Below are 12,034 nucleotides of genomic sequence, written 5' to 3'. Positions count from 1 at the left end.
AGGATAGGCAATGATGTGATTGAGAGCAACCCTGAGAAGAAGGAATTGGCGTTGCTCATTGATGAGAAGCTTGACACGAGCCTGCAATGTGCACTCAAAGCCCAGAGGGCCAACCATGTCCTGGGCTGCATCAAAAGATGAAGGTGGTGAGACACTGGCCCAGGTTGCCCAGGGAAGTTGTGGCTGCCCCATCCCTCGAAGTGTTGAAGGCCAGGTTGGATGGGGCCTTGAGCAGCCTAGTGGGACATGCCCCTGCCCACAGCAGGGGGGCTGGAACTGGATGATCTTTGAGGTCCTTTCCAACCCAAACCATTCTATGATTCGATTCCCGTTCACCTGATACTGGTGTAAGCGACCATACGGCACGTATAGAGCAAGTCTGTTCCCCCTATACAGGCTTCCAGAAGGACTCTCATAGTCTTCCATTCACTTTTAAAACAGGAATTAAAAATTAAGACCAAATTCTGTTACTTCCATCGTCATTTCCTCAATTAAACAAACTTTGCCTTTATAATACTGATCTTTTTATCTTTAAACAAGATTTTAAATGATTTAATGTTTTTTCAGGAGTGTTATACACATTAAAAAGAAAGCAGCTAAGTATATGCAGAGTAGTATGTATTCAGATAAAGCGTGTTTCCATTTTAAAGAGAGAATAAACTGACTTTATGTAAACAACCAGAAATACCATCCCACCCCTAGAGAAAAGAAGCACAAAAATACTTTACTCCTTTCATAAATAATGTATTTTATTGCATATGGCTATTAAGGAGAGCATCCATGATCAATACAGACTAAATACAATACACTATTCTAGTTCCATTTATTCTGGTCTCCAGCAGCATCACATTTATCCTTATATACAGCGTGTACATTGGAAGACACGGCAAGATAAGTTAAGTCTCTTGTCATATCACAATAGCAAGAAATATATTTAACATCTTGATATCCAGAAACAATACGTACCCAAAAAGAAAACACTGCTTAATAATCATTAAGGTTATATAGCAAAAAATATTTTAAATTTAAGGTAAGTCAGGCAAAATGTACAAAGACCCAATATACATTGTGAAGTTTTAGCAAACAACATTTATACATTTTGGTTCCATTCTGTAAACTAAATTAAGAATGTAAGTATTGCATATGCCTTTGTGAACTATACAGGAGAGAGACAAATTGACTATCTTGTCAAGTTTTTAAGTCAGTATATGCATTTTAACCATATTTTTTAGTGGCATGATTTCTTAATTGGTACAGGGGGCTACTTCAAACTAGAAGTTTAAAACATTGAATTCAGCAGGTACCACACTCGGTGCTAAGGGAGGAGGTTCAGACAGAAAATGTCAAAGGTATTTGTTTTTTTTTTAGTTCCAGACTTGAACAAGCAGCACTTTAGAATGTCTTAGAACCATTTATAGTAGTATTATTATTTAAAAAAACCCTCAAAAAGATAGATTCGATAATTAAATTGATATTAGATCTAATATTGTATTAGCCTATGCATTGCTGTGATGTAAGACCCCCAAAATTACACTGAAAAAAACAAAGTGTATCGTGGGGTAGGGAAGGAATTAGTTTACATTCATCTTTGTCTTGTGATACAATCCTCAGTTCTAAAAATTCAGCATGTAAGCAGGAAGACCACGTTGCCATTCATTACATTTGTAAGACACTGACACTCGTCTTCCTCACAAAAAGAAATTCCAAAAAAAGAAAAATAAAAAATGCATTGGTAATCACGAAGGACAGGTTCCACCTAGCACAATGAGTTAAAGAAAAAAAGAAGTCTCACGTAACTCAAATAATTTAGTAATAACTTACATGTCTATCAGAGCAGGCACTGGGGAGGTACCCTTCAAATGTATATAAACTTTTCAACCAGTTCAGCAAAGAAGAAAAAAAGGTTGCGTGACATTCTGCTAGTCTGGTGCAACAGACAACGTTGTCTACGACATCTGTTGACCGTAGCTGCCGCATCGCTCTGATTTTCAGGCTATGCGAAATGCGATAGCGCAGGTAGCCTTGACAAGAACTCAGGATAAGTGACTGCAATGGTTCTTCTTCCCTGTAATAACGCCTGCAGCTGCAACGGTGCTTTCCTGGCAAAAGGCAAATATCAGGACTTTCTAGATGGCAAGATAATACTGTGTTAATATTAGCGCTTGAATCTGCCCGACACCCATTATCATCTCTGCATTCCTAGCATGCCTACGTGGATTTTTGGTTACAAGAAACGCAGCTAAGAACAAGGTTAGCTGACAAAAGTGAGCTTGTAAATAGGAGAAAAGGCTTTTGCAATCTGAAGTACCTACATAAACACCTACATAGAGAGGATTAAACAAGTGTGTCAAAGGTAAAGAGAGATACCCCCAATACAGTTTGATATTTTTAACTTACGTTGCTTCAGTTACACGTTTTTATATTTTTTTTTTTTCGTTTTTAAACTACTCCGAATCCTCCGCCCAAGTCCGATTCACAGAGTTTCATCCCATTTTAGACTCTTCAGTGCCCTGGTTCGGCTTTGTCTGAGAAGTAAACCCCACGGTTAGCGATTCACAACCCAGCAGCAGCGTTGCAAGTTCAGTAAGGCTGATGACCGTTCTTGAGAGAGACTCAGCATAGAGATAAAAGGAGGTCCTGTCGTACACCAACACCGCAAATCCGGCTTTAATTTTGAACTGAGGTAGTACTGTGGTAGGCTTGAAATTATACCAGATCTCACTGCTCCAGCAGGTGTTACAGAATCCCCTAAGATGCCAAAGAATAAATAAGAGCTTGTCCTCACAGAAAAAGGAAATGAAGGCATTGGCCGGGAGTTAAAGAGGCCGGCAGAAAAGTTCCTACGATCTAAAACGCATCTCCAACTTCTGTCGAAGCAGCAGCAAGACAATACCGTAGATGCCATGAGTTAGGTAGGTTGCTTTCCCTTCCTCCCAGATCTGTTGCATGGGTTAATCCAAAACACTTAAGTAACTGTCCGGACCAACAATAACAACAACAAAAAGTAAATCTTAAGCAGCTTCTGTTACCAAAAGAAACAAAATACCAAAAAAACCACCCCCAAAACAACAACAAAAACCAAAAGGGTATATGCTGAGCAGCTTCTTTGAATGTTGTACTCTGTTGTCTGAGGTCATGGTGAGAAAACTAACTCCTTCACTCTGAAAAAAAAAAAATGGAAGAAAGTCAATAAAAGCTGCAAAAAAATCATATTTATGATTTAAACACAAAAATACCAGAGATTATTCAGAATAGGGTTTTTTTGAGGAGGGCAAGCAATGCAATAACTGTTTTTATATTTGTGTATAATACAAGGTACTGCAGAGATAATAAAGGGAGGATTCCCCAGTCCAATACCATCTTCATTTCTTACAACTTTTCAACTGTGGCTCTTCATACCAGCAAACCACGTGCGACAGAACTAGTTAGAAAACCCAAAAGAAAATCCCCTTCCCAGTTCAAATTGTGTCCATCACTGTTTGCATCACTGTTTTAAATAATGCGGCTGATTAATTTCACGTTTTTTCATGGCAAAGAATTAATGGATAGAATGTGTCACGGCCTTAAAGGGACATCATTATACTGATCAACTCATAACATTGTTAACAGGGTCATTAAACCCTAAAATTTCCTTAATACGTTGCTTATTTTGTAGATTTTTCCCTATTTGCTACAATACGTGGAAAGCAGCAATTCACAAACAGCAGTGATTAAAAACACCAGGACTGTATATTTTACATCACCAAACATTGACACCTCATTCCAAAAGGTGCCAGCTAAGTGGTAATTCCTGATAGAACACCAGAGTGCAACATTACACTCACGAAAAGTGCTACTAATAGCATCTAGTTCATTTAATAGTTTATAGTAATTATTTTCATTGCATGCCGTTGTCTTGAAGTCTGCAAGTTAGATGAAAAGTTTAGTTTGAAGATGTATTATCATAGAATACTTTGGGTTGGAAGGGTGGAAGGGACCTTAAAGATCATCCAGTTCCAACCCCCCCTGCCATGGGCAGGGACACATCCCACTAGACCGGGCTACCCAAAGCCCCATCCAACCTGGCCTTGAACAGGTCCAGGGTGTTACACAAGTTATCTAAAACCAAAAGTGATTTAGAACAAGTTGGTAACTAAGACTGTTACTTAAGAAATGTCTATAAAGGATAGAACCCATACATTTTGACTATACTGATACAAGAAATCAGTATTCCTGTATACTTTTAATTCCTTTGGGGACTATAAAATCAAAATAATTATATACAAAACCTGGACGTCAAAGTAAACCTCGTGTTTCAGTGGGCAAGATTCAATCCATATAAGCCTCTGATAAACCAATAAAAAAGCTTTTCCTTCGAGTTGACACAAAACTAAAGGTTGATAGATCTTGGCATATATGTGAGAATCACTAAATTGGGACAAGGGGGAATGGCTTTAAATCGGAAGGGGGAAAATTTTGATTAGACATTAGGAAGAAATTCTTCACCATGAGGGTGGTGAGACACTGGAACAGGTTGCCCAGGGAAGTTGTGGACGCCCCGTCCGTGGAGGTGTCCAAGGCCAGGTTGGATGGAGCCTTGGGCAGCCTGGTCTTGTGGGACATGCCCATGGCAGAGAGGTTGGAACTGAATGATCTTTAAGAACACTTCCAACCCAAACCAGTCTATGTCTCTATGATCCCTGCTGAGTTTCCCAAAGTAAAGTCATCTAATTCCACCAGTGCTTCTTGGGGAATGAATCAGATTATAAACACACACACACACACAAATTGCTAGGAAACTACCAAAACCTCAAAGATTTGTTAAGTATACTGTGAAGAGAATACAATGGTTAGTCAATTAAAGAAGATCTAATCTACTTATTAATTTTCAAAGTCAGTAAGCAATGAATAAAAATGTCCTTAATTCCTAAAAATAATTCTCATCTGCTAACGAGCACGCAGACAGAAGCAGCTATTCATGCGGCTCATGGCAAAACACGTTGCTACTTATTCATAACCAGTAAATTTATTCCACTGGCAGCACGACTGCCAGAGTGGATCAGGCATTGGATGCAGAATCCCCAGCTCCACCACAGGCTTCTGCCCTGACTCCAGGCAAATTACTGGGTGGCTCTGTCCCTTTGTTTCCCCTCCCCATGCTGCCTGCCAAATTGATTAAGGCTCTGATCCCGCTAACTAACTTCTCCTGGAAGAGCAATCTTATTGATATAACCAAATCTGGAGGTTAACACAACATGTACATCTGTGGGCATCAGCCCAGGGCATTCAGCCCAAGGAACCAAATCCCACCCACAGGGAGATGTCTCTGGCCCCTCAGACACCTAGGAGGAGATGCAAAACCCTGAGCAAGGCAGCTGACCAGCCATCTCCACTGCCCTCCCTACCCTCCAGCTCCATGCCTTGTACCTGGCCATGCCCCTCACAGGAGATAAGGCTTAGAAGCACATGCATGGGCTGGAGCCTTGCACCTGAGCAGGACCTTACCTACACCCAGAGCAGTCAAGTAATCAGAGCAGGCAGGCAAGTGATGAGGGTGGGGAGGGACAACATGGGTCGTGACACCGATAAACCTGTGCCAAGCTGGCACAGAGAGCAATGGGAGATGGTCCAAATATCAGTCTTGGAGGGCTTTTGGATGGGAGGGATTATAGGATGGACCTACACATCTTGCAAGGTTACAAAATTGGAGCAGCATCCCAGTGTAAACACAGCGTGCCCGCTACCCAGGATGCTACCAGGGGGATGCACAGTAAGAGCCAAATCGTAGAATGGTTTGGGTTGGAAGGGACCTTAAAGATCATCCAGTTCCAATCCCCCTGCTGTGAGCAGAGACACGTCCCACTTGACCAGCCTGCTCAAGGTCCCAACCAACCTGGCTTTGTCTCCTCTGGACCCATTCCAAGAGTTCCACATCCTACTTATCTTGGGGATTCCAAACTGGGCACAGGACTCCAGGTGGGGTCCCTGCCTGCCCTGCCAGTGCAGTTCCCTCTCCTTCTTAAGTTCAACCAGCAGGTCTCGGACTAAGCCACGCCAGTCTCTTCCCTTCCTTACCTGATTTTCTACATACGCAGACTGAGCGCTCTTGCACGTTATGGAACGCATCCTTAAATATTTTTCAGCTCTGTTCTGCTCCCTTGTCTTGGAGGATCACATCCCAGGGGGTCCTACTGAGTAAATCCTTGAAGAGCTGGAAGTCTCCTTTCCTGAAATTTAGTGTCCTGACTATACTCCTCACACGTGCCATATCCCTCTGGACCTTGATCTCCACTGGCACATGATCACTGCAGCCCAGGCTGCCTCCGATCCTCATGCCACTGATGAGTTGACTTGTATTGGTGACCATAAGGTCCAGTATTGCATCATGTCACCCCCCATCCTGTACTGAAAACACGGATTGCCCCGACCTAGGTGTAGGATCTTGCACTTGGTCTTGTTGAACCTCATGAACCTCAGTTCTGACCCAGCTCTGACTCTCATTAAGTAATTTAGTGAATACGTAACATTAAGTATAAAACATAGGTACCATGCTCAGGATAACAGAACAACTAAACATGTTGAGCTATGGCCCCCACGAGTACTTCCAAGGAATCCGGGCTCACACCAAATAAAGACAAGCTCAGTCACCATCACAGGAATTGCTTTCAACAGAGCTTAAACATCTGCTTAAACAGTTCGCAAAGCCCATGAATAATACCCATCTGAAGTAAAATGTTTCCACATTTGATGGGGAAAAACAAGTTAAACCATGAAATAAAAAAAAATATGTTGTTATCAAGTCGCAGTTGATCATACTTGGAGACATTCTGTCCCAAGTAACGAGGCTCTTTTGGTGTGTTATTCCTCTAAGAAACAGTACACAGTGTTATTTAGATATGTCTCGGCTGTTATAGTTATTCAGAAAAGCAAACAGCAACTCAACGTAGGTTCTTCATGACTGTTAATAAAAAAAATCACTGAATTTCTTTAAAGTAGTAAAGTAAGGATTTTACAGCTAGTTATCTATATTAAAATATGCTTTAGACTACTTTTCTCTCATGTCAAGTAGTTAAAAAATCAGAATATCCAGAACTGCATGAAGATAACCACGGGGAAAAATATTATCTTCATCTTGTGGCATGGAGAAATCTCCGTGAGTGTCAACTTTTATCCAAAAGCACTATAAACTGGAATAATCCGTATTTCATACCATATATTTATGCAACAAACATTTGTTTTACCTGCAATTTTACACTATAGTTTAAGCAGCTCAAACTCCAGTAAAAGTACAGAAGACCACAAGGGCTATGCTCAGTTGATTTCAGAACCTGATCTAATTTGTGTTTCATATCAGTTTGCCAAGGTTCTTATAGATTTTGTAGTATGAATAACTAAACATTAAAATGTAATTATGTGGAAAAGAAAGGATTAAACTTACAAATGTCATTATAATGAATTTACGGCTAAAGTGCTGGTCTAGAAATACATTTCCCATATCAATTATAATAAAAATAGGCATTTTAAATTTGAAATTAAGAAGCTAGACATGCTCATTTTTCCAGGATTCATTTAATGCAGTTGCTATTATCTCTTTATTTCAGAGAGACAGCCACTGTGTACTATTAAACAGGTTTGTATAGATGTGATTTAATCCTGTGATCAGGGATAAAATAAATTAGTCAAAACAACCTCAACATAGAACTATCTGAAATTTGATCAATTATGCTCTTCCTTGCAAGTTGGGTATACAACTGTTGAAACGCATTACACAAAATTAACATGTTAAATGAGACCAAATCAAGCTGTTTTCTATGAACAAGCAGAGAAAAATATTTAGTATTTTTTGGCCTTCCATTGGGAATTTGTAAGATAGGAACGGTTGGACTCGATGATCCAGTGGGTCTCTTCCAACCTAGTTATTCTATGATTCTAAGATGACAGAAATACAGCCATGGAAGCAGATGTGAAAACTATGTAGAGACTGTGCCACTGAAGAGATTCACCTGTGGCAGCCAAAAACCTACTCAACAGTCCACACATACAGGACAGGTACATGTACAGTTCACACGTACAGTTCAAGTGTTCAGCTGGGGAGGAACTGTTCACAAAGGCTTGTAGCGACAGGACTAGGGACAATGGGTATAAACTGGGGAGGGGCACATTTAGACTAGACATAAGGAGGAATTTCTTCATGATGAGAGTGCCGAGGCATTGGAACAGGTTGCCCAGGGAAGTTGTGGCTGCCCCATCCCTGGAGGTGTTCAAGGCCAGGTTGGATGGGGCGTTGGGCAGCCTGGTGTAGTGGGAGGTGTCCCTGCCCATGGCAGTGGGGTTGGAACTGGATGATCTTTGAGGTCCCTTCCAACCCAAACTATTCTATGATTCCATGATTCTTCCCAGGAGCAATACGCAAACTTTAGCAATAGCACTTTGCGTATGGAGCGATAGAATTTTTGCAAAATAACATGCTCACCTTACAAGTAACGAAGGGTGAGGGAGGAAGGGCTTGGTGACTAATAGACTGAACTACCTACCAACTCCATCTTTGCAGACACAACACAAGCAACCAAATTAGTAAGCTTGCAATACTCAGCTGACTTCTGCCATCCCCGATGAGTACCTTTACATCTCTGACCTACTCACCCTCTGAGAAGCCAGTCATCCCAGCTCCTTATAGTCAAGGAAAAGAACCAAGCACTTCTAAGCAACAATTCTTCTGCCCTATTTCATCTTGGGCTCAGAGGAATAAGAGTTGTTATGAAAGATCTATGAGTCTGTGAGGTGCAATGACTTGGTATTCAATTTTAGGAGTAGAAATCGTATCCTTTCACACACCTTTACAATAGCTGGTAAGTTTGCTCAGCTAGGATGTCAAAAGCATGTTTGTCCTTCTAAGACACATCAGTAATGTCACCAACAAGAGCAAAAAGGCCTGACAAGAAAGAAGAGCTCTCGTAAGTGAAGTTGATATTCTCACACAATTGAAGGGGATCCACAAGAAAGCTGGTGAGGGACTGTTTACAAAGGCTTATAGTAATAGGACTAGGACAATGGCTATAAACTGGAGAGGGACAGGTTTAGACTAGATCTAAGGAGGAATTTCTTCACGATGAGAGTGGTGAGGTACTGGCACAGGTTTCCCAGAGAAACTGTGGCTGCTCCATCCCTGGAGGTGTTCAGCATCAGGTTGGATGGGGCCTTGGGCAACCTGATCTAGTGGGACGTGTCCCTGCCCATGGCAGGGGGGTTGGAACTGGATGATCTTTAAGGTCCCTTCCCACCCAACCTACTCCATGATTCTATCTACCAACCAAAATGCCACTGATGTTAGTAGACCTATTTAAGGCACGTTACAATGAGGGGGGAGAAGCATAATCAGACTTCTGGTTCGATCCACTACTGAGAATCACTGTCATTCTTCATATGAATGCCAATAGCTTCTTCTGAGCCCACTGCTTTACCTCCATCCCCATGCGTGAATGGACAGTGTTAGAGTGTTCTCAAAGAGCTTAAAAGCATGCTTTTCTCTCTCTCATTTGGGAGAAAAAGCAATCTTTTCCAGTGATTAAATTGAGGAATTATTCATACCGAAAATTTAAATATTCATGGCAGCAGGGATAAGGACTCATGTAAGTTGTGGGAAGTCATGTTCATTCTCCCTTTCCACTACAGTGGATATCTAATTATTCCATGAAAACAGCTTCAGTACGAAAGAACGAGGGCACCCTACCAAAGCATATATAGCTAAGAAGCACTAGGGATGGGGAAGAGGATTTAGATCCAGAATGATACAGGATGATGGTCAGTCCTGGATGAGTCCTGTAGCCATGGATGTCTTGCAGGCAGGGGAGCAGAAACACTACATCCAGGCACTCTTTGAAAGACTGATCCCTGCCTCCACCACGGCTAAATGGGCTTAGGCACCCAATATCAGCAGAGGCTTCAGATCTATGAAGTCTTCAAAGAGACTGCAGCATTCCTCCACCCTAGAGAAAGACATTTATCTTCCAGAGAGCAGCAAGTTATAAAACACAACGCTCTCCTCAGCTTTCACAGTCAACTATTTGCCTGGTTTGCACACTGACTTTTGGACTACTTACCAAGGAGAATGAAACACCCTTGGCATTACATACATTCATTTATGCATCTAAACACATTGAATAGTCACACGCTAGACATCAGGCTGGTGGCTGCAGCTTTTGGGCTTTCAAGTCAGGAGACACGTCCAGAGAAATGCTTCTCACAGAAGAGACACATGGGGAGTGAAGAGAGAGAAAGGGAAGGTAGAGAAGGGCTAAGAGGCATGCGTGGTAGGGCAATCTTTTCCCTGCTGCTTCTTGTTGTTACTCCCTTGCTTAGAACTCTGAGCATCTGCTGGTAGGACAGAATAAAAAGGTTTTAAGGGATAATTTGCAATTTTTATCAATGTTTTTTCTAGAAATCCTTTGTGTTCTTACCATTACTGGAGCAAATCAGTCAGTAACAAAGGAATGAGGGAAATGAAGAGCTAGGCAACAAGTTTCAGACTTCACTTTCCATGATGAAAAGACACCACTCCCACCTTGAAAGCCTTCCCAAAGTCAGTTAATGAAATGAGCAATACAGCACAAACCAGCTGAAGTAAGCTAAACGCTTGTCTAGCCCAGCTTCCTTTCTTTGACATTAGGTCAAAAGCTGCTGCTTAAGACTACAAAAACCAAAGCAAGCACAGAATCATAGAATGGTTTGGGTTGGAAGGGACCTTAAGGATCATCCAGTTCCAACCCCCCTGCCATGGGCAGAGACACCTTCCACTACACCAGGCTGCCCAAGGTCCCATCCAACCTGGCCTTGAACACCTCCAGGGATGGGGCAGCCACAACTTCCCTGGGCAACCTGGGCCAGCGCCTCACCACCCTCATTGTCAAGAATTTCTTCATAATGTCTAGTCTAAACCTTCCCCCTTCCAATTTGAAGTCATCCCCTCTCATCCTATCACTCAAAATGCCTCCATGATTCCCACAGCCTTGTCTTCTCCAGGTTAAACAAGCCCAACTCTCTCAGCCTGTCCTCATAAGGGAGTTCCTCCAGCCCTCTGATCATCTTTGTGTCCCTGCAGCCTTCTCATTCTATCACGATGTGCCCTTGTAAAGATTCAGCTTTCTTGGAGGCCCCCTTCATGTACTTGAAGGCTGCTCTAAGGTCTCCCTGGACCCTTCTTTTCTCCCGGCTGAGCGACTCCAACTCTCCCAGTGAAACTTATTGGCAACACATAAAAGAACTGAAAGAAAAAAAATCACCACTCCAGAGAATTGCTTAGAACCACCACTGCAAAAAGAATTTGTAAAACTAAATTTGCGAGGGAAAAAAAAAAAGCTATTACGACAATACCTTGTGTAAAAGGTAAAGTTCCTCATACCACCAGATCACTTACAAACCTTTCACAATAGTGAAGAACTAAACCCAAAGCAGAGCGTTTTATCGTGCATTAGGGACACGGCTCCCAGCTGCTGCTCAAGCTGTAACCCAGCAGGTTTTCCTCCAAGTAGAGTAAGTTATTGTTCATTGCATCACCCCTGAGCACGCGTCTTCACTTTGTTTGCAACACAGCTTGGTATTCACTCTGCTTGTGACACCCAGACACTGGGTTCAGTAGGCTGTCATGGGTATAAAAAGATGAGAAACTACCTATTCCTGTGAATATTTTGTTTTTAAGCTTTAACAATATTTCTGTAGGAAAATTATTTCCGACAAGCTTATCATATCACTAGCCAAGAACGTTAAGCAACCTGTTTCTGTTCATTAAGGTATTACAGCTGCTATTTTATAATTACCTATGCATCTTGCTGTATTTAGTTACACTCCTTACCTCTGTGGTACCTGTTAAATCTGGCATCTGTAATCTATGTAACACATAGGCTTAGGTAGAGAGAAAACAGTCACAATTTAGATCCTCAGAAATGGCTACATCTGAAACAAGGTGATTGGACTCCACTGATAGCCCTGAAGTCCTGAGCGGTAAGCAAGATCATTATGGGAAGCCACCAGAGAGCCCATCACAGTGCTCAGGGAATCC

At 41.9% G+C, this 12,034-nt stretch overlaps 1 protein-coding gene across 1 annotated transcript in view; it reads right to left on the bottom strand.

The window, feature by feature from the left end:
- Positions 1–723: 723 nt before the first annotated feature.
- IRS2 (insulin receptor substrate 2) overlaps positions 724–12,034 on the bottom strand; it is a 32,818-nt gene continuing 21,507 nt past the window's right edge. Inside the window, exon 2 of the mRNA XM_069883466.1 lies at positions 724–3,161. Coding sequence (XP_069739567.1) covers positions 3,157–3,161 — 5 coding nt within the window. The 3' untranslated portion in view covers positions 724–3,156. The remainder of the gene's footprint in view (positions 3,162–12,034) is intronic.

This window comes from Phaenicophaeus curvirostris, chromosome 1 (assembly GCF_032191515.1).
Source record: "Phaenicophaeus curvirostris isolate KB17595 chromosome 1, BPBGC_Pcur_1.0, whole genome shotgun sequence".
NCBI lineage: Eukaryota > Metazoa > Chordata > Aves > Cuculiformes > Cuculidae > Phaenicophaeus > Phaenicophaeus curvirostris.
Note: the sequence above shows the minus strand (reverse complement) of the source record. Positions and strands in the feature narration are given on the sequence as shown.